The sequence below is a fragment of the Ovis aries genome, chromosome 3, assembly GCF_016772045.2.
Source record: "Ovis aries strain OAR_USU_Benz2616 breed Rambouillet chromosome 3, ARS-UI_Ramb_v3.0, whole genome shotgun sequence".
NCBI classification, from domain to species: domain Eukaryota; kingdom Metazoa; phylum Chordata; class Mammalia; order Artiodactyla; family Bovidae; genus Ovis; species Ovis aries.
The window spans coordinates 33,446,771-33,472,970 of NC_056056.1; the positions used below are offsets into that span (position 1 = coordinate 33,446,771).

The 26,200-nt window shown below is 39.2% G+C and overlaps 2 protein-coding genes and 1 non-coding gene across 8 annotated transcripts in view; 2 read left to right on the forward strand and 1 right to left on the reverse strand.

Moving 5' to 3' along the window:
• HADHA (hydroxyacyl-CoA dehydrogenase trifunctional multienzyme complex subunit alpha) overlaps positions 1-16,693 on the reverse strand; it is a 42,324-nt gene extending 25,631 nt beyond the window's left edge. Inside the window, 7 exon segments of the mRNA NM_001136490.1 lie at positions 1,714-1,816; positions 3,162-3,281; positions 4,548-4,686; positions 9,573-9,706; positions 10,942-11,012; positions 11,106-11,147; positions 16,592-16,693. Of these exon segments, the coding sequence (NP_001129962.1) occupies positions 1,714-1,816; positions 3,162-3,281; positions 4,548-4,686; positions 9,573-9,706; positions 10,942-11,012; positions 11,106-11,147; positions 16,592-16,658 (676 nt within the window). The 5' untranslated portion in view covers positions 16,659-16,693.
• TRNAE-CUC (transfer RNA glutamic acid (anticodon CUC)) lies at positions 2,249-2,326 on the forward strand. The gene is given in 2 exon segments: positions 2,249-2,286; positions 2,291-2,326. It is a non-coding gene; the product is annotated as a tRNA-Glu (tRNA).
• Positions 16,694-17,017: 324 nt separating the features above from the next.
• Positions 17,018-26,200, forward strand: part of HADHB (hydroxyacyl-CoA dehydrogenase trifunctional multienzyme complex subunit beta) — a 28,891-nt gene continuing 19,708 nt past the window's right edge. For 2 of the 6 annotated variants that reach the window (XM_042245888.2, XM_060411956.1), the window contains exons 1-5: positions 17,018-17,810; positions 18,833-18,893; positions 21,629-21,703; positions 21,812-21,856; positions 24,130-24,229. In XM_042245888.2, the coding sequence (XP_042101822.1) occupies positions 21,637-21,703; positions 21,812-21,856; positions 24,130-24,229 (212 nt within the window). In that variant the 5' untranslated portion in view covers positions 17,018-17,810; positions 18,833-18,893; positions 21,629-21,636. The remainder of the gene's footprint in view (positions 17,811-18,832; positions 18,894-21,628; positions 21,704-21,811; positions 21,857-24,129; positions 24,230-26,200) is intronic. The other 4 variants (XM_012166097.5, XM_027966585.2, XM_012166091.5 and 1 more) reach the window with 2 other exon arrangements.

Here is a 26,200-nt window from a genome sequence, read left to right on the forward strand (position 1 = left end):
GAAAGATAGAATAAGCAGATACAAAGGTTAGAAAGGTTACTGTAAATTCATGCTGTATGCTCAAGAAGATAGAGGAAAACAGAAACATAATAAGGGAAAATTGAAGATTTAACACTGAATCAAATGTTACTTCTAAATATGAGAAAAAACAACGCTGAAACAAAAAATACAGGTGATTGGATTAATAGCAAATTATACAGTGAAGAAGAAAAAATCAGGAAACGTGACTATATGGCAAAGAAATATAAACAGACTGAAAAAGAAAAACAGAGCTTCTGACATATGTGAGGTTGAGGTCTCAGTAAAAAGATAGGGAAGTGAGGAGACAAAAGATCTGTACTCTAAAAACCATAAGATGCTAATGAAAGAAACTGAAGATGACGCAAACTGATGGGAAGATATACCATTTTCTTGGATTGGATGAATCAGTATTGTCAAAAAGACTATACTACCCAAAGCAATCTACAGATTCAATGCAATCCCTATCAAATTACCAATGGCTTTTTTCAGAGAACTAGAAGAAAGAAATCTTAAAATTTGCATGGGGACACAAAAGACCCCAATAGTCAAAGCAATCTTGAGAAAGAAAAACAGAGCTAGAGGAATCAGGCCACTGACTTCAGACTATACTACAAACTACAGTCATTACAAACAGAAATATAGATCAATGGAATAGGACAGAGGGCCCAGAAGTAAATCTGCACACTTATGGTCAAGAAATCTATGACAAAGAAGGCAAATCTACAATGGAGGAAAGAGAAAGAGAGCCTGTCCAATAAGTGGTGCTGGAAAAACTGGAGAATTACATGTAAAAGTATGAAATTAGAATATTTTCTAATACCATACACAAAAATAAACTCAAAATGGATAAAAGACCTAAATGGAAAGCCAGGAACTATAAAACTCTTAGAGAAAAACAGAACTCTCTGACATAAATTGCAGGAAGATCCTCTTTGACTCACCTCCTCGAGTAATGGAAATAAAAAACAAAAGCAAATTAATGGGATCTAATAAAACTTAAAAGCTTTTGCACAGTGAAGGAAATGATTAATATAAACAAGACGAAATGACAACCTCCAGAATGGGAGAAAATAACTGAATACAAAGCAACTGACAAGGAATTAATCTCTAAAATGTACAAGCAACAGATGTAGGGGCTTCCCTGATAGCTCAGTGAAGAATCTGCCTGCAAAAAAGGAGACCCTGGTTTGATTCCTAGGTCAGGAAGATCCACTGGAGAAGGGATAGGCTACCCACTCCAGTATTCCTGGGCTTCCCTGGTGGCTCAACTGGTAAAGAATCCACCTGCAATGTGGGAGATCTGGGTTCAATCCCTGGGTTGGGAGGATCCTCTGGAGAAAGGAACAGCTACCCACTCCAGTATTCTGGCCTGGAGAATTCCATGAGGTTGTAAAGAGTCGGACATGACTGAGCGGCTTTCACTGTCACCTTCGTGCAACTCAATATCAGAAAAGTAAACAACCCAGTCAAAAAGTGGGTGGATGATCTAAATAAGCATTTCCCCAAAGAAGACATACAGCAGATGGCCAATACACACAGGAAAACATGCTCAATATTGTTCATCAGTAGAGAAATACAATGACTCATTTCTTAAGTATATGAATTTCACTTTAACCAATATTCAAGATATTAACACTTTTAAGAAAATACATAACTTCATAAGGCTCAATTCTGAGTCATGTTAACACTTACCCAGTGGTTCCACCAGTTGGTCAACCAGTCCCATTTTCTTTGCTCTGTCTGCACGAATGCTTCTACCAGTCAGCATCATGTCAAAAGCAGCAGGTATACCCACCTAATAGGCAAGCAAGGATTCGAGTAGAAGGGGAAAAATATCAGAGTGACAATTACAATTTACAAATCATACAACTGAGCAAAATAATTATTAAAATAAGAAAAGTCAAACCAGATTTTCATACTATATATATCAAATAATGAAATTTTATACACTGATACACATTCAGGTGACTTTTAGTTTTAGAAACCTCCACTTGAAAGTGAAAATGTCTATATATCTTGTTTTAATTCAGTATGTAGGATCTGTGTCTTATGGATTGATAAACTGGAGAAAAAAATTCATGTTTTCTAAAATTGTACAATTATGTCATTTTGAGTTTCTTCTCTAGCATTTGCATAATATTTAAAATTCCTACACTGGAATTAGTAGAGACTTTGAGAAACTTCATCGTTTTCAAAATGTCTTTAGAAAGGATCTCAGACTTGGGATTCCCCTGGTGGTCCAGTGGTTAAGACTCTGTACTCTCAACCTATGCAGGGGGCCCAGGTTCGATCCCTGGTAGGGGATGGAAATGACCCCTTCTTCCAACAATAACAAAAGAAACTCAGCTATATTTTTTACACATATATAGGCATATTCATTCTTTCAGTAAATCCTCTTGACAATTTCTATGAAGAAATACACACTATTTAATATCAGAATGAATACCATAAGCTTTCTCATTTTTCTGTGTCCAACTCATATCAACTTCTCTCCAAAGAGCATTTCTGTGGAGTGAGTGCTGTTTTCCTGAAGAATCTATAGTGCCAGAGGCTATGAGGTTCAGGCGGTCCTCATGTTTGATGTTAAGATTGCTCTGCAGCCTCCAGGTCTCACTGTCCTTCCCCTTCTTAATAATTCAAAAGCCAGATGGGCCCTTTTTGGTTTTACAGAATACAATGAGATCGTCCAGGGACTTCCCTGGTGGTCCAGTGTTAAGACTCTGCACTTCCACTGTCGAGGGTTTGATCCTTGGTCAGGGAACTAAGATTCCACATGCTGAGCAGCCAAAAAAAAAAAAAAAAAGGTCTCTTACAGTTATCATGAGATAAGATCCAAGGATCTGAAAAGCTGATAAGATCTTACTGTGCAGAGAAGGAACAAATTAAACTGTAAGTTTCAGAAAGCAAGACATGTATGTTATTTATCTCTTCCCTTCTTTAAAGACTAACAAAGGCCCATGATCAATCATCTTGATTAAGGAATTAAAAAAATTAAGACATTAATCTCATATATTCATATTTTATTTGGTTTCTAAATTTTACCATGAATACACATATAATACCTTCTGTACAAGAGGAAATAGATCAAATGGATATACAGGACTGAGGATCTCAAGTTCACACTGAGATCTTAAACTCACCATCTTGGGCAGCCTTTGTGTGGCTCCTGCTCCTGGTAAGATTCCCAGTAAGACCTCAGGGGAACCCAATACTGTTTTCTTATCTTTTGTTGCTATTCTGTATTGGCATGAAATGGCAAGCTTCAAACAAATGAAGGAAAATTAGAATGTTAAAAAATGTAGTTTTATAGCATCTTAGGATATGTGAGGGTCTAAAAATTACTTATTAAGCAGGAATGTGCCCACAGAATAAACTGAAATTTGTTAGGCTGGCATTTGATGCTTTCTAGAATTTACCTTTCTGGCTTTCCTTCATTTCTCTTTCCTAAGTTATTAAACTCTTTAGGGCTGCAGATCCCCTTGAAAATCTGCTGAAAAGTATGGAAATTTTCAATAGAAAAATGCACATACAATTATATAGGTATTTCAGGTTTAGAAGCCCTATACCCTATAAAGACTCTTCAGTCAAGCAGGCCTACTTATGGTATCCTAATTAGGCTTTGTTATCCTTGTCTTTGCTCACATCATGCCACATGTGGAATGTTTTGCCACTGTTTTCTGGTTAATCAAATTCTGCTTATCTTTTAGAACCATATACAGCTTTCCTTGGGAGAAGGCAATGGCAACCCACTCCAGTACTCTTGCCTGGAAAACCCCATGGATGGAGGAGCCTGGCGGGCTGCAATCCATGGGGTCGCGAAGAGTCGGACATGACTGAGCAGCTTCACTTTCACTTTTCCCTTTCATGCACTGGAGAAGGAAATGGCAACCCACTCCAGTGTTCCTGCCTGGAGACTCTCAGGGACAGAGGAGCCTGGTGGGCTACCATCTCTGCGGTCGCACAGAGTTGGACACAACTGATGTGACTTAGCAGCAGCAGCAGCACAGCTTTCCTTAATTAATGTGTGAAAGTGGCTAGTATAGAACCCAGCACGTGATAAATGTCCAAAAAATGTTCTTATTTTCCTCCCTCCTTCTTTTCTATGTGTTCCAGTCTGGTAAGTATCTCTCCTCTCAGACCTTGTGTTATTTATCATCTTTACTACACGCAGAACACATGACATACACTATATGCTAACTGTCTCAACTAAAGTAGCTCAAGAGCATGAACTGCACTTCTGAATTTTTGCCTTGCAAACTTGAACAAGGTTTTTTAGAACTGAAAGGGAACGTAGGGATCTAGTTCAACTCTTCTCAATTTATAAATGAAAACGTGCCACTCTGATTTGCTTGCTCAATGCCATGAGACTAAGACTAAAAACCTATCCAGAAGTTTAATGACTCAGAAAAAGCTGACTCGCCCTCAAGAGCTTTTCTTGAGGCAAAACAGTGGCCTAAAGGTTTGCAGCTGGTGGATCCCAACAATGAGCTGGCCCGCGGTTCAATGACTCTGGAAGAAATCTGTACCTCAAGTCCTCCTCCTAAGCAGGATCCATTGATGGCAGCCACAACAGGCTTTGTGGACTTCTCAAGTTTCTCAAACATTTTCTGTGCTTCTTGTGATATTTGGGTTACTTCTTGAGAGGTTGTACAAGCATTTAACATGCTACAGTAAACATGAAAACAGAGAACAGAAAAAAAACTCACTGTTCAGTACTTCATCCACCATAACCTTATTATACCATATATCAATATTTGGTAGTGAGTCTTCAAATACTCAGAAGTTTAAGAAGAATGATTTTGTCTCAGCACTAATATCAGTGACATCACCTCTCTATAAAATTCAGGGAACATGAACAAAACATGGTGAATAATTTATATCTGCTTTGATAGCAAATCATTAGATTACAAATCATCTTCTGATAAATATTTTCATGATCAGATTTAACATTTTAATTGTCAGTAGTTTTTAGACTGAACATCAGTGGAAATGATAGAGAAAAAAGCTTCTCTTACAACAATGTTTCCTCAACATCCTTTAATTTCAGTTTCCTTCATTTGCTACTTAACTGTTTCTGAACACATTTAAGCTGTGGGTTTTTCATTTTTGATCAAAGATAACTGATTTCCTGTCATTCTGTGTGCTGGGAGTGGCTCAGCTAGCCTCACAGAAGCTGAAAGTATTTTCCTAAGGATTTAGGTGGCTACTATTAGGTACATCAATGTCTTGCTTGGCTGGAATAACCAAGCCAAAAGAAAAAGTCCTTGATGTAGATAACTCTGCTTTTTTCAAAAAATAAACAGAATATCTATTAATTTCTAATTACTGTACATAAACAAAGAAGAGAACACAATATTCAGTGCAGTTGTGTCCGACTCTTTGCAACCCCATGCACACCAGGCCTCCCTGTCGATCACCAACTCCTAGAGTCTACCCAAACCCATGTCCATTGAGTCGGTGGTGCCATCCAACCATCTTATCCTCTGTCGTCGCCTCCTCCTCCTGCCCTCAATCTTTCCCAGCATCAGGGTCTTTTCAAATGAGTCGGCTCTTCACATCAGATGGCCAAAGTATGGAAGTTTAAGCTTCAGCATCAGTCCCTCCAATGAACACCCAGGACCAATCTCCTTTAGGATGGACTCTCAGGAGTTCTCCAACACCACAGTTCAAAAGCATCAATTCTTCAGTGCTCGGCTTTCTTTATAGTCCAACTCTCACATCCATACATGACTACTGGAAAAACCATACCCTTGACTAGACGGACCTTTGCTGACAAAGGAATGTCTCTGCTTTTTAATATGCTCTCTAGGTTGGGCATAACTTTCCTTCCAAGGAGTAAGCGTCTCAATTTCATGGATGCAATCACCCTCTGCAATGATTTTGGAGCCCAAAAAAGTAAAGTCAGCCACTGTTTCCCCATCTATTTGCCATGAAGTGATGGGACCGGATGCCATGATCTTCGTCTTCTGAATGTTGAGCTTTAAGCCAACTTTTTCACTCTCCTCTTTCACTTTCATCAAGAGGCTCTTTAGATCTCTTCACTTTCTGCCATAAGGATGGTGTCATCTGCATATCTGAGGTTATTGATCTTTCTTCCGGCAATCTTGATTCCAGCTTGTGCTTCCTCCAGCCCAGCGTTTCTCATGATGTATTCAGCATATAAGTTAAATAAGCAGGGTGACAATATACAGCCTTGACGTACTCCTTTTCCTATTTAGAACCAGTCTGTTGTCCCATGTCCAGTTCTAATTGTTGCTTCCTGATCTGCATACAGGTTTCTCAAGAGGCAGGTCAGGTGCTCTGGTATTCCCATCTCTTTCAGAATTTTCCACAGATTATTGTGATCCACACAGTCTCCATCCACAGATGCCAAAAAGGACATCTTTTTTGGCATAGTCAATAAAGCAGAAATAGATGTTTTTCTGGAACCCTCTTGCTTTTTTGATGATCTAGCAGATGTTGGCAATTTGATCTCTGGTTCCTCTGCCTTTTCTAAAACCAGCTTGAACATCTGGAAGTTCATGGTTCATGTATTGCTGAAGCCTGGTTTGGAGAATTTTGAACCTTACTTTACTAGTGTGTGAGATGCGTGCAACTGTGTGGTAGTTTGAGCATTCTTTGGCATTGCTTTTCTTTGGGATTGAAATGAAAACTGACCTTTTCCAGTCCTGTGGCCACTGCTGAGTCTTCCAAATTTGCTGACATATTGAGTGCAGCACTTTCACAGCATCATCTTTTAGGATTTGAAATAGCTCAACTTTGGAATTCCATTACCTCCACTAGCTTTGTTTGTAGTGATGCTTCCTAAGGCCCACTTGACTTCACATTCCAGGATGTCTGGCTCTAGGTGAGTGATCACACTATTGTGATTATCTGGGTCATGAAGATCTTTTTTGCACAGTTCTGTGTATTCTTGCCGCCTCTTCTTAATATCTTCTGCTTCTGTTAGGTCCACACCATTTCTGTCCTTTCTTGAGCCCATCTTTGCATGAAATGTTCCCTTGGTATCTCTAATTTTCTTGAAGAGATCTCTAGTCTTTCCCATTCTGTTGTTTTCCTCTATTTCTTTGCATTGATCGCTGAGTAGGGCTTTCTTATCTCTCCTTGCTATTCTTTGGAACTCTGCATTCAAATGAGTATATCTTTCCTTTTTTCATTTGCGCTTGCTTCTCTTGTTTTCACAGCTATTTGTACGGCCTTCTCAGACAGCCATTTTGCTTTTTTGCATTTCTTTTCCATGGGGATGGTCTTGATCCCTGTCTCCTGTACAATGTCACGAACCTCTGTCCATAGTTCACCAGGCACTCTGTCTATCAGATCTAGTCCCTTAAATCTATTTCTCACTTCCACTATATAATCATAAGGGATTTGATTTAGGTCATACCTGAATGGTCTAGTGGTTTTCCCTACTTTCTTCAATTTAAGTCTGAATTTGGCAATAAGGAGTTCATGATCTGAGCCACAGTCAGCTCCCGGTCTTGTTTTTGCTGACTGTATAGAGCTTCTCCATCTTTGGCCACAAATATAGTCAATCTGATTTTAGTGTTGGCCATCCGGTGATGTCCATGTGTAGAGTCTTCTCTTGTGTTGTTGAAAGAGGGTGTTTGCTATGACCAGTGTGTTCTCTTGGCAAAACTTTATTAGCCTTTGCCCTGCTTCATTCTGTACTCCAAGGCCAAATTTGCGTTACTCCAGGTGTTTCTTGACTTCCTACTTTTGCATTCCAGTCCCCTATAATGAAAAGGACATCTTTTTTGGGTGTTAGTTCTAAAAGGTCTTGTAGGTCTTCATAGAACCATTCAACTTCAGCTTCTTCGGCGTTATTGGTTGGGGCACAGACTTGGATTTCCGTGATACTGAACGGTTTGTGTTGGAAACGAACAGAGATCATTTGTTGTTTTTGAGACTGCATCCAAGTACTGCATTTCAGATTTTTTGGTTGACTATAATGGCTACTCCATTTCTTCTAAGGGATTCCTGCCCACAATAGTAGATATAATTGTACCAAGTCATTCAAGGCCCTCAGGAAAATTCATGGAGTACAGAATGAAGCAAGGCAAAGGCTAATGAAGTGGTTTGCCATTCCTTTCTCCAGCAGACCACATTCTGTCAGACCTCTGCACCATGACCCGTCCATCTTAGGTGGCCCCACACAGCATGGCTTAGTTTCATTGAGTTAAGACAAGGCTGTGGTCCATGTGATCAGATTGGCTTGTTTTCTGTGATTGTGGTTTCAGTCTGTCTGCTCTCTGATGCCCTCTCTTAGCGCCTACTGTCTTACTTGGGTTTCTCTTACCTTGGAGGTGGGGTATCTTCACAGCTGTTCTAGCAAAGCACAGCTGCTGCTCCTTACCTTGGATGTGGGGTATCTCCTCACAGCCATATTGAACAAAGTTTAAAAATATACAAGTACCTTAAACACAAATTGCTAAGCCAATAATGCTGGCTATCATTGCCTAAACTGCAAAGAATCATAAAACAAATACCTATTTTTTATAGAATTAACAACTGTCAACATTTTAACACATTAAACAAACACTAAGACATCATCTCTCCTTATTTTTGCTTTAAAGTGCAAAAAAGTTATTATACATATATCATGAAGAAAAAGAAAGAAAATATTAGCTGTATTGGTAAAGTACTCTCTGACCTCCTCAAGTTCCATCAGCTACTTCATTTACCCTGAAACATCCATTATCATATACTTGCGGTACAATCTTCAGACCAGCTATGTATTTGTATCCATGAATAATACAGAGAAGTATTTTATGTGTTGTTTTAAAATGTTTATATATAAACTATATACTGTACCAAATATTCTGCAAGTTGCTTTGTTTCTTTAACATATTTTTAAGTTCTAACATTATGCTGTAGATCTAGTTAGATCCTTTGAATTGTTTTTGTAGCATTTTATCTTAAGAATATTCCACATTTACATATCTATTTCCCTTATGACTAAGATTTAGTTTGTTTCAAATTCTTCACTATTGTAAATTACACAGGACTGAACATCCTTATGCATGTATGGGTCCTTAAAAACAAAGGATGGGATTTCTCCAGCATACATACCTAGAAGAGGTATCTCTCAATTATATGACACGTGTATTTTCAGTTTTACTAAATTTTATCAAATTGCTCTCCAAGGTGGCGATACCAATTTTCAGTCCTACTAGTAACATTCAACTTTCTCATTTTCCCAAGTCTTTGCTAACATAATATTTTCAAACTTTTAAATGTTTGCTGGTCAGACAGACAGAAAAAAGAGGCATCTCATTGTTAGTTTGGTTTTATAGTAATTTTTTTATTCTGCTCAAATACTGCTTCTTGAACTACTTTCAATTTCTTTAAAGAAAGGCTGAATTCAGTCTTATAAGGTTTAAGCAACAAGCCTCTCTTTCTTTATCAACTTTATTTATATTCATGAAAATAACACAAAAAGTAACTTTCAGAGAAAATTTACTTCTACTTTATTTTCAAATGAGAAACAATAAGGCCTAAAAAACATACCATTAGCCAAGATAAAAGGTGATTTCAAATTTTCTGAAACTTACTTCAGATCAGCACCTGCAATGAAGCAGCCTGGCTTTGTTGAGATAAGGACGGCACTTCTGATCTGACTGCTAGACCAGACTTCATTCATTACTTCCATGAACTCTGAATGCAGTTCTTGACTTAGAGTATTCACCTGCCGAAGGGAAATACACATAAATCTAATGGTTTAAATTTGAAATAGTAGACATACAAATCACCACCCAAGGCTATTTTGATTACAGGAAATATATTTACCCAGGAAAAATACACTGTTAAAAGAAACAGGGAAATAAACAAATTAACAAGCCAGCAGCTGTTTATTCAGGTGCTTTGGCCAATGCCTCCCTCTAAAAATAGTTCTCCTTAAAGGAGGAACTCATATTCCTAAGAGTTTGAATCATATGCAGGCTATAAAGTAAGTCTACATTTATCAGCATGGAAAAAAATTTGTATAATGTTAAGGGAAAAAAAGAATCAAAATTAGACAAATAGTATGATCTTAATTTTTAGAATACTGTTTGTTGAAACTAGACTAAATGTTAAAAGTGGTTATTTTGGGGTTTGGAGTATGAATGATTGTTATTTTCCTCTTAATTGCTTTCAAATGTCCGACCATAGGCATTTGTTATTTTTGTGTTCAGGAAAAATGCTTAACTTAGAAAATACTGAAAAAATACCGTAAGTCTGAATCACTGCTCAGTAAGTGCCAACTTCACTCTAGGGAGGGGGACTGGCTCTTTCCTTAATTTGTGTTAGTTGTTAATTGCTTACATCTAGGTCCTCCTACTTCATTTAGGTCTCTGGTAATAAGATTTCTGAAACAGGAAATCTTTACAGCAACTTTAGGTGGGGGGAAAGCATGAGCTCCTCAAACATAGCTTTTCTTGGCAAAAGACTGGACTAATGCTGCATATTTTGTTGAAGTTGCCAAAAACAAATGAAGCCCCACTTTGAGTTGAATTTGATTTCTGATAACATGAACTGCACCAAGTCACTCAAGGCCCTCAGGAACCTTAATTTAACTCAGTCAACTTACTATACTCATGTCAGGCAGGTTAAGAAAGTTGACATAAGAACCTCACAGTTAAGAAGGTCAATTTTAATTCTTATAAACAAAGCTTGCACTTGGCTTCCTATCTAATAAACCATCTTATAATTCTACAGTCTAACAGAAGGCATGTATTAATCCTTGATGTTAATCTGACACCTCCACAGTGAACTAGAAAGACTTCTTAAACAAGGATGTCTGCTGCAGAAAACTGCATCCTGTGGGCAAGTTCTCAAACTCTATCAAAACTGTAAACTCATGAGATTTATTTCTCTGCCATTCAGGAATGCATTAATGAATGCAGTGAGTAGAAATAAACTGCAGTAAATTAAATTAGGTACCTTTGAATTGGGTGAGTTAATTCGAATAACTGCCACATCCCCTTTGACTCCATAGTTAATATGGGTTCTGGCTAAAAAGAGAAGGAAAACTTATTTGTAAACATATTTATGGCTAAATAAGTATAAAAAGCAATGAAAGCACATTAGTGAGAAATCAAACTTACTCAGCAGAGCAGAGGCCCTTGTAAAACTGCGGCAAATATAACCTGTAAGAAAAATGTATTTCACAATTAGTTATTTTCAAAACAGAATTTCTATTTGTTGTTTGTTGTTCAGGTGCTAAGTCGTGTCCAACTCTGTGACCCCCATGGACTGTAGCATGCCAGGCTCCTCTGTCCTCCACTATCCCCTGGAGTTTGTTCAAATTCATGAAATTCATGAATCTCTGTAATACCTGCTACGTATAACAAAGCTGGAGTTTACAACAACAAGAAAACCAAACTTAGAACAAAGTGTTCCAGATCATTATTGTGACTATTACTGTATCTTTTTTGTTTCAATTATCAGGTCATATGATTATCTGGATACTAAATGTGGTAGTTGGAAGAATGGCCTCTCAAGGATGTCCATGTGCCCAGAAATTGAGTATGTTAGGTTATATGGCAAATGGAGATAAAGGATGCAAATGGAATGAAGGTGGCTAATTAGCTGACCTTAATACAGGGAGATTAGCCTGGATTATTCAGCTATACAGTGTAATTATAGAGGAGCAGAAAAGGGCAAAAGAACCAGAAGATGGCAGCATGAGAACGCACTCTGCTGGGTATGAAGAAGTCAAAAAATGCAGGCAGCCTCTGGAAGCTAGAAAAAGCAAGGAAACGGATTCTCCCTTAGAGTGTCCAGAATGAACTCAGCCCTGCCAATACCTCTGATTTCAGCCCAGTAAGACTCATTCCTGATGTCTGTAACTGTAAGATCATAAATTTGCATTAAGGCAATAAGTAATCTATAGATACAAAGCAATCTGTAATGTCAGTTCCAAATGTATCTCAAGCACATTCTCCAGCCAGGTCCTCTTGCATTTTTATGGAGAGATGGACTTTCCAGTGTCATGAAAAGTAAAATCAAGGCGCATCAGAGACTCTGTGTGTCTCTCCATCCTGTAGTTCTTTAAAGGAGGGGACACGAAGACAGAAAGAAGTAGCTTTGTACTGCCTTAAAGGCCAAATGACATGCTATTAAAGAAAGAAAATTGTAGATGGCGCCAGAACCACAGTGGGGTGATCACCGGTCCTGTCTGCATTTTTTTCTTTAATCAACCCAAACGAGTACTCACAGGGCAAAGACAAAGGACCTGAGAGTCCCAAGCCTTGGGTTCAACCATCAAGTTTACCATTCACTAGCTGTATGGCCATGTATAAGTCTCTTAGAGCATTTCAGTGTTCTTACAAAGATAGAAGTGATGTAATGATTCTAACAGTACCTGTAAATCAAAGTGCTACACTAAAGTAAATTAAGATAGGAGAAGCCAGCCATCTCCTCAATCTCCAGTGCCTCTATTTCACTAAGGATAAACTTCCTTTTGTTTTTCCATTATTTGCGATCTGTATCATCTGTATTTATCACTCTTCGTCCTTTATATCAGTTCAGTTCAGTTCAGTTGCTCAGTTGTGTCCAACTCTTTGCGACCTCATGAACTGCAGCATGCCAGGCCTCCCTGTCCATCACCAACTCCTGGAGTTCACCCAAACCCGTGTCCATTGAGTTGGTGATACCAACCAACCATCTCATCCTCTGTCGTCCTCTTCTCCTCCTGCCTTCAATCTTTCCCAGCGTCAGGGTCTTTTCAAATGAGTCAGCTCTTCTCATCAGGTGGCCAAAGTATTGGAGTTTCAGCTTCAACATCAGTCCCTCCAATGAACACCCAAGACTGTTCTCCTTTAGGATGGACTGGTTGGATCTCCTTGCAGTCCAAGGGACTCTCAAGAGTCTTCTCCAACATCACAGTATCACAGTTTCACAAAGCCTTATTTTGAGATTCTGTCTACGACAATCTCTCCCTTCCCTGCCCCAATTTTTATCTTTATTACTCACTGTTTGGTTAGCTAATCACTGAATCTGTAGCAGCTGTTTCCCCCAAGTAAACTGCAGTCTCCTCCAACATCATCTCGGAGTCATTCATTGCACAACTACAGTCTAGTGCAGTCTATCAGAACTGCTTTAGGCACCCAGAGTGAGCAGCAAGATAAAAATCCCTGTCTCTGTGGAGGAGGTGAAAATAGGTTTGGCATGAAAAGAGAGTTTGCCAATAAAGTAAACACTCTGTGGGAGGGGAGCCAGGTAATAAGCAATTACAACTAGAACAGGGTAAACTGAATTAGTGAGTGTGAACTGATTAGGAATGCAGGGTGAGAGAGATGAGGTGGAAAGACAGATAAAAAACAAGAAACATAAATATGTTAGAAGATACGCACCTAAGAAAAAAAAGAAAATAGAGCAGGTGGAAGGACACGGGTTGTAATTCTGAAGACTAAATATTGGAGACAGCAGGTTTGTGCTCACTAACTTATAAATCATAAACTCTCACCCACCAACCTGCCTTTGTGCCATCCCCTCCAAACCCATAGAGACATACACAAAACCTCCTCTAAATCAAGAGACAAAAAAAGAGAAAAATCAGCAAATATACAACCATATCTGAATTGGAAAACAATTCCAAATCACAATAAACTAAATCAAGTTGAAATACAGGGTAGCTTTGCTTTTAGAATACAGCCTTACTCACTAACCTACCTAGGAGAGCTTACTTCAGAGCAGCTGGGTGAACTTTCACCCATATTTCCCACGCCAGCAAAAGAGAGAGAACCCTTTACTCTACTTTTTAATCATTTTAACTCAAGAAGATATCTACAAGACCTAAGACTATAGCAGTGGAGACAGCTGGATTATGCTGATACATATTTCAAATATGAACATGTTATTATGGTTTTAACAATCAACAGTTTTTCTCAATATCTGGTCCTGGTGAAGGGACAGGATTATGTAAGTAAGAGTCAAATTTAAATATACACCATCTGCTAAGATATCTGCCTTCAATTCATTACCTGAGAAATTATTCTACTACTTATGTAATTAGGAATTCAGATTTAGAATAGAGTGGGGGGCAGAAAATAAAAGTGGGAATTAAGATATCTTGATCAAGATGTGATCTTCATTTGATAGTCATACTCAGAATTATAGCACTCATGCAGGAATGGGTTAAAACTTCAAGAAGTACAAATCACTGTGAAGAATTTTAATCATCCACCATTAAATATCATAGTCTCATTAAAAGTCTGGCACTACCTAGGCACAGACTTTTAATTAGTGTTAGTCTTTTCAGTCTAAATGGCAATCCAGGGGTGCAGGTAATTTTAAATTCACTTTCTAGGCCTTTTTTTTTTTTTTCAAAATTTATACATTGTTACTAAAAGGGGCTGCTGCTGCTGCTAAGTTGCTTCAGTCATGTCAGACTGTGTGACCCCATGGACTGCAGCCTACCAGGCTCCTCTGTCCATGGGATTTTCCAGGCAAGAGTACTGGAGTGGCAATAACTAATAAGTCATATTTTCTTTAAGAAAATTTAAATTAATTTTTATTAGAGTATAGTTGATTTATCAACACAATATTATCTTAGTTTTTGCTGTACAACAAAGTAAATCAGTTATACACATACATGTATCCACTCTGTTTTAGATTCTATTTCCATATAGGTCACTACAGAGTACTGAGTTCCCTGAGCTTTATAGCAGGTTCTTATTAGTTATCTGTTTTACATATAGTAGCATGTGTATGTCAGTACCAATCCCCCAATTTATCTCTCCCCTCAGCCATATTTTCTTATAGGTTAAAACAGAATGCAAAATATAGATACACATGTGTATCTATATTTCTATACAAAAAATACGGAAAAACTAAGCTTGTAACTATCACACATGTAAAATGTAAAAATTACTTAAAAAAATCTCAGATATATAAAATCATAGTTCTTCAGGGCAGGGAAGAGTTAATAGCTAATATTTATTAATAATAATAGCACTTACTCCATGAAAAACTGCTTTACACCTAAAATACGCCCTTTAAAGCTCACAAGGTGGTATTATTCCCCATTTCACAAATGAGAAAACAGACATAGAAATGACTTGCCCAAGGTCACCAAAGGGTAAGGTCACCAGTGGGTAAAAGGCAGAGCCAGATTGAAACTGAGAAGTCACATTCCAAAACTAATGATTTTAATTGCATTACCTTAAAATCAATGAAAGAGAAGTTCAAAAATATACATCTGATAATTTTAAAGTGTTAAACCAAAAATGTGGAAAACAATCAAACAATCAAACTCCATGACCAAATACTAACAGTAGGTATGTGAGCAGTAAGAGAAAGGGTGATTATTTTTTGCTTAATCCTTTCCCCCAGTCTTTGCAACATTTCAATTTTCTGTAGTGTTATGACAGGTATGCACACACATACAGAGCAGTCCCGTGGAGACTAAAAACACTGGTCGAAATAACAAAGCAGAAAAGGTTCAAACATTCAAAATTAGTTCCTTACAGTAAAGGCATGCCTCTAAAAACAACATACAGTGATTCAGAAGGAGGAAGGCATTTTATAAATTATATTTCTAGTTAAGTAACCGATATTAAGTACAACATGCGATAAAAAGTCACATTTCACCTTACAGATTTGAGAGAGAAGGAAAATGCTTAATTTTCCACAAGCACCCACTTTAACTGTTTCACTGCCAGTTTGAAGAGAAAAAGACAATACAGCTAATGCAAGCTAACTGGGTATAGTCAGAAACAAGGGTAGAAATAGTTGGTAAAATTATCTAACATCTTGTTCCTTAAGATACAAGGTATCTGCATTTTTTTTAAGTCCTTCTTCTGGAAAGTTGCAGAATCTGCCTCTTGAAATTCTACATATTATACATTCACACTGGAATTACTGGAGCTGCAAGAGTTGAGCTTCCTGTTGAAGTGTGCTACTGCTAAGTCACTTCAGTCGTGTCCGACTCTGTGCGACCTCATAGATGGCAGTCCACCAGGCTCCCCTATCCCCGGGATTCTCCAGGCAAGAATACTGGAGTGGGTTGCCATTTCCTTCTCCAATGCAGGAAAGTGAAAAGTGAAAGTGAAGTCGCTCAGTCGTGTCCGACTCCTAGTGACCCCATGGACTGCAGCCTACCAGGTTCCTCCATCTAGTGTGGTAATAGGTAAAAAGGTTGTGAGGGAAAGGCGTAGGGAATGGCAGCCATCCGCAAGGCTGGTTAATTTCATACAAGAAGTAAATAAGATGCTCCCCGTTACAGTCAAGGTGCAGTGAAGCACAAAGATGTGACAGATTGGACTGTCCTTGTCCTCTTAGTCCTCCAGTAGGGACAGGTTCAAGGCCATCATTAAAGAAAGTAAGAGGAGACCTACGGAAAATGCCAGACCGGGTGGACAAGACTCACAGACGTTAGGGGTTACGAAGCCTGAAATCGCTGCAGGACTCAAAACGAGAGAGAAAATGTCAGTCGCTGCGCCAGGGAATGAGACCGGGTCTCATAGCAGCATCACTCCCCCTCATCCAGGGCCGCGGCAGGGAGGCGGCAGCCACGGGGAGACGCGGCTCCCGGGTCTCCGCAGGAGCTCTGGCCCAGGGCGGTGGGGTGCCTTCAACCAGGCCTCACCTGAGCAGCGGAGCGTCCTGGAGGCAGTAAAGCGGCTGAGGCTGCCAATTGCTCGAGAGGCCACCATCTTGAGTGGGAGCGGACGAAAGTGGAAAGCCCTTCAAATGCGGGCAGCCGAGTAGAGGACTTTTCTTCTCGCAGCCTAGCACTGGCCAGGCGGCCGACGTACTGCCTGACTGAAAACCCGCGACTGAAACCCCGATGACGAGTGCCGCCGGCTCCTTAACCTTGCCCTTCGCCTCCGGCTAACGCCCCGTTAGCCGAAAAAAAAGGACACTTCCTCCGCAGGGAAGGAAGAAAGCGCAGAGAGGACAGCCTTCCGTATTTTCCAGTCAGGCAGCCGGCGGGCAGGCAGGGAGGCCTGTGAGGCCCGCGAGGGGTCTTTTCCAGGGAGGCCCCGCCTCTTGGTACCCGTCGGGTACTGTCATTCGGGCCGGAACCTTGCCTGCAGCTGGAGACTCAGCCGACGAGACCTAAGGTGAGAAGGGGCGTGCGCTCGGCTACCGCCTGCCCTTTCTCCGGCGGGGTCCGCAGTTTCCCGCCTGCTACGCCTGTGCCCGCGGCCGCCTGGTCTCCACTCCCTGGAGTTCTAGGGAGCGGAAGGAAGTTTCTCAATCCGGGTCTCCGGTACCAGTGCAGTTTGGGCAGTAATTTGGCCTAGCGTTCTGACTATAGCTCCGAGCAACGATGTCGCCTATGCCTTTTAATTTATCACCGCAAGTTAACGAACTTGTGTGTGTCGGTTTACAGCGCTGTCTTGTGTTCCAGTGGTGTTGTATCCCCTATTTTGCCTGTAGGCAGGTCGGCGGCTATTGAGAATCGGAACAGGGCCAGGAGTTTACCCCTTTTATTCTTCCGAGGGTGGATCACGGTTGTGTGACTTTTTTTCCTGTGTCTGGCTCCGACAGCCAAGGCTCAAGATCATTTTCTAATCCAGAAGGGAACCGAAGATCATCTGGTCTTTCATCTCCTTCACTGCATCGGTGAAGCCCAAGAATCAGAGTCAGTTTACCCATGGCCACAGGTGGTAGCCTGTGTCTACTAACTTCTAGTCAAGAGCTCTGCACTGCATAATAGCAGTTTTTGTGCTGGAGAGAGACGCTTGAGCCCTGGAATAAATTAATTGATTCCAAAAACTGATGTTGAGGACCCTCTAGGTCGTTTCACCGCCATCTCATTTAATCCTCACGATTCCCAAATTGTTACTTACGTTTTATAGGTAAAATTTGGGGGGCATGGAGATTTATATAAATTATTTGCTAGGTGGCAGAGCCAGATTCGGGCATAAATTTGTGCCACTTTTCAACAGATTGTCTGTTCCTTAGGAGAGAGAGAAGGAAGAGGCAGGGGAAATGGCAGGGAAGCCGAGACTGAATTGAGGAGTATGGGAAGAAGAGAGGTTTCTGTTTAAAGCTCAAGTCAAATAGTGAGTCTTCCATCCCCGTGAGCACGTTAAGCAGAATCTGGATGAGCAGTGACCTCTTAATTTGCAAGAAAGGATTCTTGATGATCACCAAAGGCCCTCCAACTTATAAGGTTTTTACAGTTCAAAGCTTGTCCTGCCTATGCAATGCTTTTTCTTCATTTAATTCAGTGTAGTACTTATTGTTTAGATCAGGAATGGCAAACTTTTTCTGTAAAGGGCCAGATAGTAAATAGTTTAGGCTTTATAACCCACATTGATCTCTGCCATATATTCCTTGTTTTATTTTGCTCTACAACTCTTTAAAAATGTGCACTCTATTATTAGCTAGAGGCCCATGGGTTGTAGTTTAACAGCCCCTGATTTAGGTCACTGTTTGACTCTTTGACTTTTTTGTTTCTTGTACTCTGAGCAAAATTGTAAGCTCCATCAAGGACAGAAATGTTATTTTTCTCACTGTGGCTTTCATAAAGGGGAACTAAAAACCTTTATACCATCACCTACTGATACTAATAGCAAGCACAAGTATAACTCTTTATGGAGTATGGGTTTTAACCCTTTGTTTTCTATGTTACAAATGTTTTCTCTGAGTCTATTGTTAGCCTTTTAACTTTATTTTAGTATCTTTTATTGTGTAGATATTTTAAATGCTTATTTAATCAGATTTTTTAGTTACTTTCCATTATGGCCTCTGGGTTTTATCCCATATTTTGGAAACCTTTCCCCATCTAAGATTATAAAAATATTCTCTGATATTTTCTTTTAGCAGGTTAAGAAGTGTATATTTAGATTAATACATCTGTAATTTGTACTTACAGTGTAAGCTATGGATCTAATTTTTTTCCAAGTGGTTAGACATTTCACCAGCAAATCTATTGAGTAAGTCATCTTTCTCCCACTTATTTGAAATGTTTTCTTTATTATATAATAAGTTCTCATACACAGGAGTATGCTTCTGAACTTACTACATCCTATTCTGTTGATTCAGTTCAGTTCAGTCACTCAGTCGTGTCTGACTCTGCAACCTCATGGACTGTAGCACGCTTCCCTGTCCATCACCAATTCCTGGAGCTTACTCAAACTCATGTCCATCGAATTGGTGATGCCATCCAACAATCTCATCCTCTGTTGTCCCCTTCTCCTTCTGCCTTTAATCTTTCCCAGCATCAGGGTCTTTTCCAATGAGTCAGTTCTTTGCATCGGGTGGCCAAAGTATTGGAGTTTCAGCTTCAGGATCAGTCCTTCCAATGATTATTCAGGACTGATTTCCTTGAGGATCAGCACTGTTTAATTCCTGGTGCTTTGTAGAAAGTTTTGATATCCATTTGAGCAAGGCCTCTCTTTTTTTTCAGTCAGCATTTTCTTGACTGTTTTCATGAATTTTATTTCGAAATAAGCTTTGCTTATGAAGACTTGAATTCCAGACTCAGGTGGCATCAAATGTTGCTTCTGGATAAAGTGGTCCTCATCTCATGGGCCAGTTTGTGTCTTCCTGGCCAGAGTCGTTGAATATATATAAGCTGGTGAGCCTAGAGGTTGGACTCCTCTTTTCAATCCATATATTTGGTAAATGTGATTTTTTTTTTTCTTTTTGGAAGCCACAGGACATCTCTTTTTAGTCTATGAAGACCTAAGAGAAATTAAACAAGGCTTTTATATTAGCTATTGCTGTATAGAGTTGGACCACAAAGAAGGCTGAGTGCCAAAAAGTAATGCTTTCAAATTGCGGTGCTAAAGAAGACTCCTGAGAGTTCCTTGGACTGCGGGGAGATCAAACCAGTCAATCCTAAAGGAAATCAACCCTGAATATTCATTGGAAGGAATTTTCATTGGATGCTGAAGCTCTAATACTCTGGCCATCTATTGGGAAGAGCTCATTCATTGAAAAAGAGCCTGATGCTGGGAAAGATTGAAGGCAAAAGAAGAAGGAGGTAGCAGAGGATGAGATGAGATTAGATAACATCAACTCAACAGACATGAATTTGAGCAAACTCTTGAGACGTAGTGAAGGATGGGGCACGCTGCAGTCCATGGGATTTCAAAGAGTCGGACATGACTTAGTGACTGAACAACAAACAACAATTGTTGTGTAACAAATTACTCCAAAATTTAGTAGCTTAAAACAATAAAAATTTGTTATCTCATACAGTTTCTGAGTGCCAGGAATCTGGAGTGACTTGGCTGGGTTGTTCTGGCTTAGAGTTTCTCATGAGGTTGCAGTCAGAATGTTGTCCAGGCCTGTAGTCATCTGAAAACTTGTCTGTGCTAGAGGATCCACTTCCAAGCTCGCTCACATGACTGTTGACAGGAGGCGTCATCCTCCTACCTCATCATGAGAGCCTCTTCGTGGGGCTGTTCCTGATGTGCCAGCTGCCTTCTCCTGGAGCGAGTGATCTGAGAGACAGACCAAAATGAGAACTGCAGGATCTCTTACAGCTGAATCTAAAAAGTGACATCTCATTACTTCTGATGTATTCTTTGTTTACACAGACCAACCATGTAAATAAAAATTCAGAGAAGTGGAATTACTGGTCAGAAGTTAGGTGTAGCTGTAATTTTTTGAAAGTTAATTGCCAAATTGCCCTCCATAGGAATGTACCTGTGGAGGTGCAGCAGTTTATACTCAGCAGCAGTATATGAGAGAGCCTGTTTGTGCAGCCTCTACCACACAGTGACTGTCAGACCTCTAAGTCAAATAGTATACCTCTGTGCGGCTGTAATTTGTATTTCTTTTATGAGTTGGATTGAACATGTATCTAAGAGCCATTTGTGTTTCCATTTCCATGAACACTTTTTTCATATCCTTTGCCCATTTTTTCTTACTGTTTCATAGGAACTCATTATGGGGAATTTAGGAAAATGTTTTAGTATATTTTAAATACGTTTTAATATGTAGGAGTTTTGTATTCTTATTATTTTTAAATAATATCAAGCTTATAAAAAAGTAGCAAGTGTAGTGTATGAACTTTTTTTCTTATATCAGGTAAGAAGTGATACTGTACTATCTTTGAATACTTTAGTGTGTATCCCCTTCAAATACAAATATTCCACAAGGCATTCTACATCATCACAATACAACCATCAAAATCAGGAAAGTCACATTGGTGGCTTCCTGATCCTGTCCAACAGTCTCTACCCCTTTGACCCTAGAGAAAAACATAAACTCTGGAGCTAGCATGCGTGCGTGCTCAGTTGCTTCAGTCATGTCCAACTCTTTGTGATCCTATGGACTATAGCCGCCAGGCTCCTCTGTCATGGGATTCTCCAGGTGAGAATACTGCTGGAGCTAGACTGTCTGGCTTCAAATCATAGCTCTGCCTCTTACTAGTTACTCAATTCCTGTATGCTTCAGTTTCTCATCTCTTAAAAAAGTACAATAATCATGCTTACTTCACAGGTCCTTGTGAGAATTAGATTAATGATTAGATTAGTGGTTTGCATACTGTGAAAGCTATGTCAACATAGCTATAATATTAGGGGAAAGGTAGTTGGTAATAGAGTAAATTTTTAAGTATTTTATAATAACCATGGGTGAGATATCAGAGATCATAGCCTACAGTATAAAGTACAGGTTGTTCAAATAAGTCAGAAAGTCTTTTTGTTTTCTTTTTCAGATTTCAGAATGACTTCCCTCTTGACTTACACTTTTAAAAATCTTCCCAATACATCAAAATGGGCCCTCAGATTTTGTAAGTTTCATTTGTTCTTTCTTTTTAAGATTAGATTTGAATGTGTAAGCATCTTGTGCAAACATGGAATTATATTGCTTTTTGTAAACACTTGATTTTGTCTTCCAGGTATGAGACCTCTGAGCAGTTCCTCCCAGGTACAAGCTGCCGCAGGTACAGTAATTTGTAAAAAATAAAAATATTTCTGATTTAAAAGTTAGATTATAGGATCTAGATTTGTGAATTTTGAATAAAAACCAAAACTAATTTGCTAACTCTCCCCTTTTTATGGTCAATAAGAACATCACTGTTGCCTTCAAATTAAAATAACACAGGACCAATCATTAATGATAGTACATGGTGTAAGGTGGGCTTGAGGATGTTGGCTGGAGGCTTCTTTCTGGGATCTGGAGCCTATGGAGTCACTGAGGTTCTGAGTTTGCTCAGCTACTGCCTGTCAGTCCTAAAGATGCATGTGTGCTGAGTCACTCACGTCCAACTCTTTGTGACCTCACAGGTTGTAGCTCACCAGGCTCCTCTGTTCATGGGATTGTCCCAGGCAAGAATACTGAAGTGGGTTGCCATTTCCTCCTCCAGGGGCTCTTCCTGACCCAGGGATCTAACCCGTGTCTCCTGCATTTGCAGGTGGATTCTTTCCCACTAAGCCACCAGGGAAGCCCCAGTCCTAAAGATGATTAGTCTCCAGATAGTCTGGAGACTGTTGTGGAGCCAAAAGTTAACTTTTTACACTTTCAGTGACAGGCTTCTGTTACTGAGTATCTTCTTAGTCCATGTGCAAGAGGATGCATACCTGAAATAGGTGTGACTGTGGGACTAGTTAATAAAAGAAGGTTGTTTAGTCAATATGAAATGAAAAAAGAAGGAAATTTGTTGATACTATGTGGTCTTTTAGACCCTTGGTAAACCCAACAGATTAGACTTCTTCACTGTTGAATACATACTTTTGCAGAACCTGCTGTAGTTTTTTATATTCACTTGCCTGGGTCCTATATTGATCTATGACTTCTGATTTTGGTCTTATTATGGTATTTCTACTTGGATAATAACTTAATAGAAAAAATACCAAGATTCAGAAGAACTCTGCTTTGATTCAGTTCTACTTCTTTCTGGGCAGTTTGACCTTGAACTGATCATGTCGTTTCCCTGCTTTATAGTTTTTTTATTTAACAAATAATAATTTTAGCCATGTTAACCTCAAGTAGTTTTTAAGATATCTCAAACACTTTGAAATCTGTAAATTCAGTGGAAGTACAAGATGATATTTTTATATTGCTTTACATATAGTATATTCCCAGGGGTCTGTTACTTAATCTCACCTAGAAAAATTTCATGTTGTCATATAAAAAATATGTTTTCTTTGGCTTTTAAACTCTAACTAGAATATAGGTATGTATTAACCTCACAAAGGATAATAATAATTCCTTTCCATCTCATTTCACCTTTCACCTAATTCTAATGTTCACTCAGAAATTCCTATTGCAGTCACACAGATCTGTTTCTTGCCAGCTGGGAGAAAGTCACGTTGAATACCACGTTAAATACCATTTTTCTGGCATTTAGAATGTTCTTCTTTATATTGCTCTTAAACAGTTTTTGTATTTCTCTCTCCCCAACTGTACTGTAAACCTTTGTGAGACTTAAGTCTTGTCATGTTATTGGTGTTTAACACTGTCCTACAAGTGGTTTGTTTTAACATTGATGTTGATAGTGGTGCGAGAGGGCACATGGTAAGACAAAGGAATGTGATCAGCTGATTTGATGGGAGGAAAAGGGAATGTACTCGTGCTGAACAGGCTTTAGTTTGCAGTAGGGCAGCAGAGGGCTTAAAGAGGGAACTTGGGTTTTACTTTCCATATTTTAGTATTATTTATTTTTTTCTTTTTTAACCACCGCTCATGTTTTATTTTTTTAATTAAAACATTAGAGAAAGGTTGCTCTTTAGATGTTGCAAAACAGCTGCACAAATTAAGTCAGACAGAATCAGGAAGCATGCTAGGTTTTTGTCAAATTGCAGTAGTCACCAACCAGATGCCTTTATTTCTACATAGAAAAGCAAGAGTATTAAGCTATGTGAAGAATAAAACACTACCAGTTATTCTAACTTCTAGTATTAAGGGCAGACTTAATTGGTTGCTTTCAGTGAAATGGATTGTCAAGCACTTGATAAAAACAATTTATTAATGGCATAAGCGATATTATCATTAGGTATAATCTCTGTATTTGCCTTAAATTTTATTTGGAAACTTGTAAATGCTCACTAATTTCTTAATCCCTTTTTTTTTTTTAGTTGTAGTGGTTTGGTAAATGACTAATGCAATTTGGCATGGAGTGATAAAATTCCTCTTAGAATGTCTATCTTTTAAAATATAAAAACTTACCTGACTTCTTGTATTTTAATTAATTTTTCTCTGAACTTTATCTTAAAGCTTCTCAGACTAAATCGAAAAAAACCCTAGCCAAACCCAACATAAGGAATATTGTGGTAGTGGATGGTGTTCGCACGCCATTTTTGCTATCAGGCACTTCGTGAGTATGAAATGATTCTGTTACTTGTTATTACTTTTCTTCTTTTTTTTCTCCAGCTGTATTGAAGTATGATAAACAAATAAAAACTGCATATATTTAGGTTATACAATGTGATTTTTTTTTTAAGGTATACAATGTGATGATTCAATGTATATTGTTGTTCAGTTACTAAGCTGTGTCCGACTCTTTGCAGTACCATGGACTGCAACACGCTGGGCTTCCCTGTCCTTTACTATCTCCTGGAGTTTGCTCATGCTCACGTCCTTTGAGTCAGTGATACCATCCAACCATCTTATTCTCTGTTGCCCCCTTCTCCTGCCCTGAGTCTTTCTCAGCATCAGGATCTTTTCCAGTGAGTTGGCTCTTCGCATCAGATGGCCAAAGTTTTGGAGCTTCAGCTTCAACTCAGTTATTCCAATGAATCATCAAGGTTGATTTCATTTAGGATTGACTGGTTTGATCTCCTTGCTGTCCAAGGAACTGTCAAGAGTCTTCTCCAGCACCACAGTTTGAATACATCAATTCTTTGGCGCTCAGCCTTCTTTATGATTCAGCTCTCACACCTGTACATGACTACTTGAAAAACCATACCTTTGACTATATGGACCTTTGTGGGCATAGGTCCTTATAGTGTGTGATGTCTCTGCTTTTTAATACACTGTCGAGGTTTGATAGCTTTTCTTCCCAAGAGCAAGCTTCTTTTAATTTCATGGCTACAGTCACCATCCGAGTGGTTTTGGAGCTCAAGAAAGTAAAGTCTGTCACTGTTTTCATTTTTTTCCTCATCTGTTTGCATGAAGTGATGGGACTGGATGCCACAATCTTAACTTTTTGAATGCTGAAGTTTAAGCCAGCTTTTTCACTCTTGCACCTTCATCAAGAGGCTATTTAGTTCCTTTTTGCTTTCTGCCATTAGGGTGGTGTCCTCTGCATATCTGAGGTTGTTAATATTTCTCAAGGTAATCTTGATGCCAGCCTGTGATTCATCCAGCCCAGCACTTCACATGATATAACTTATATACTCTGCATACAAGTTATATAAGGAGAGTGACAATATACAGCCTTGATGTACTCCTTTCTCAATTTTGAACCAATCTATTGTTCCACATCTGGTTCTGTTGCTTTTTGACCTACATTTAATGTGTATATACATTGTGAAATGATTACCGCAATCAAGTTAATTAACACATCCATCACCCCATATAGTTTATGTATTCCTTCTTTTAAGGTGTTTTCAAAAGGAACCTTTGTGAATTAACCCAGTAGGCAATACTGTTGCTGAAAGTGTTAGTCACTTAGTCGTGTCCAACTCTTTGCGACCATGTGGACTGTAGCCCGCCAGGCTCCTCTGTCCATGGAATTCTCCAGGCAAGAACACTGGAGTGGGTTGCCATTCCCTTCTCCTGGGATTTTCCCAACCCAGGCATTGAACCCAGGTCTCCTGGATTGCAGGGAGATACTTTACCATCTGAACCACCAAGGAAGCCCCTAATAATATTGCTAGTCAACTAATATATAAATAATATTTTCATGAAATTAATACAGAATAAGTCAAGTCAGTAGTGAAATAAGAGTGGCAGAATCTGTTTTTCATCTTTTCTCATGAGCTAGTCTAGTATAGTGTTAGACTGAACTAGCTGTATTTTGAAAACCTAGTGTGGGACTAGGTAGCTTGCTTCCAACAGATGCCCTTTCCTCATCTGGAGAGAAGTACATTGTTTCTATGCCTCTTCAGAAGTTTAAATACTGAGGCCGTGGGCATCTTGAAGGGACTTTAATCTGCTGCTTTGGCTTTCTGGAAGTTACCAGAATTGGAATTGATGGACTGGTCCAAATCCTGGTACAGCACAACCCCAGATGTATGGAATAACAATGGTCCTAGACCAACCCTCAAGTCCCCCAGAACCTAACTACTGTTCCCCTAGACTTCCTTTCTCCTTTTCTGTTCCCAGCTGAGGCCCAGTCTTTCTA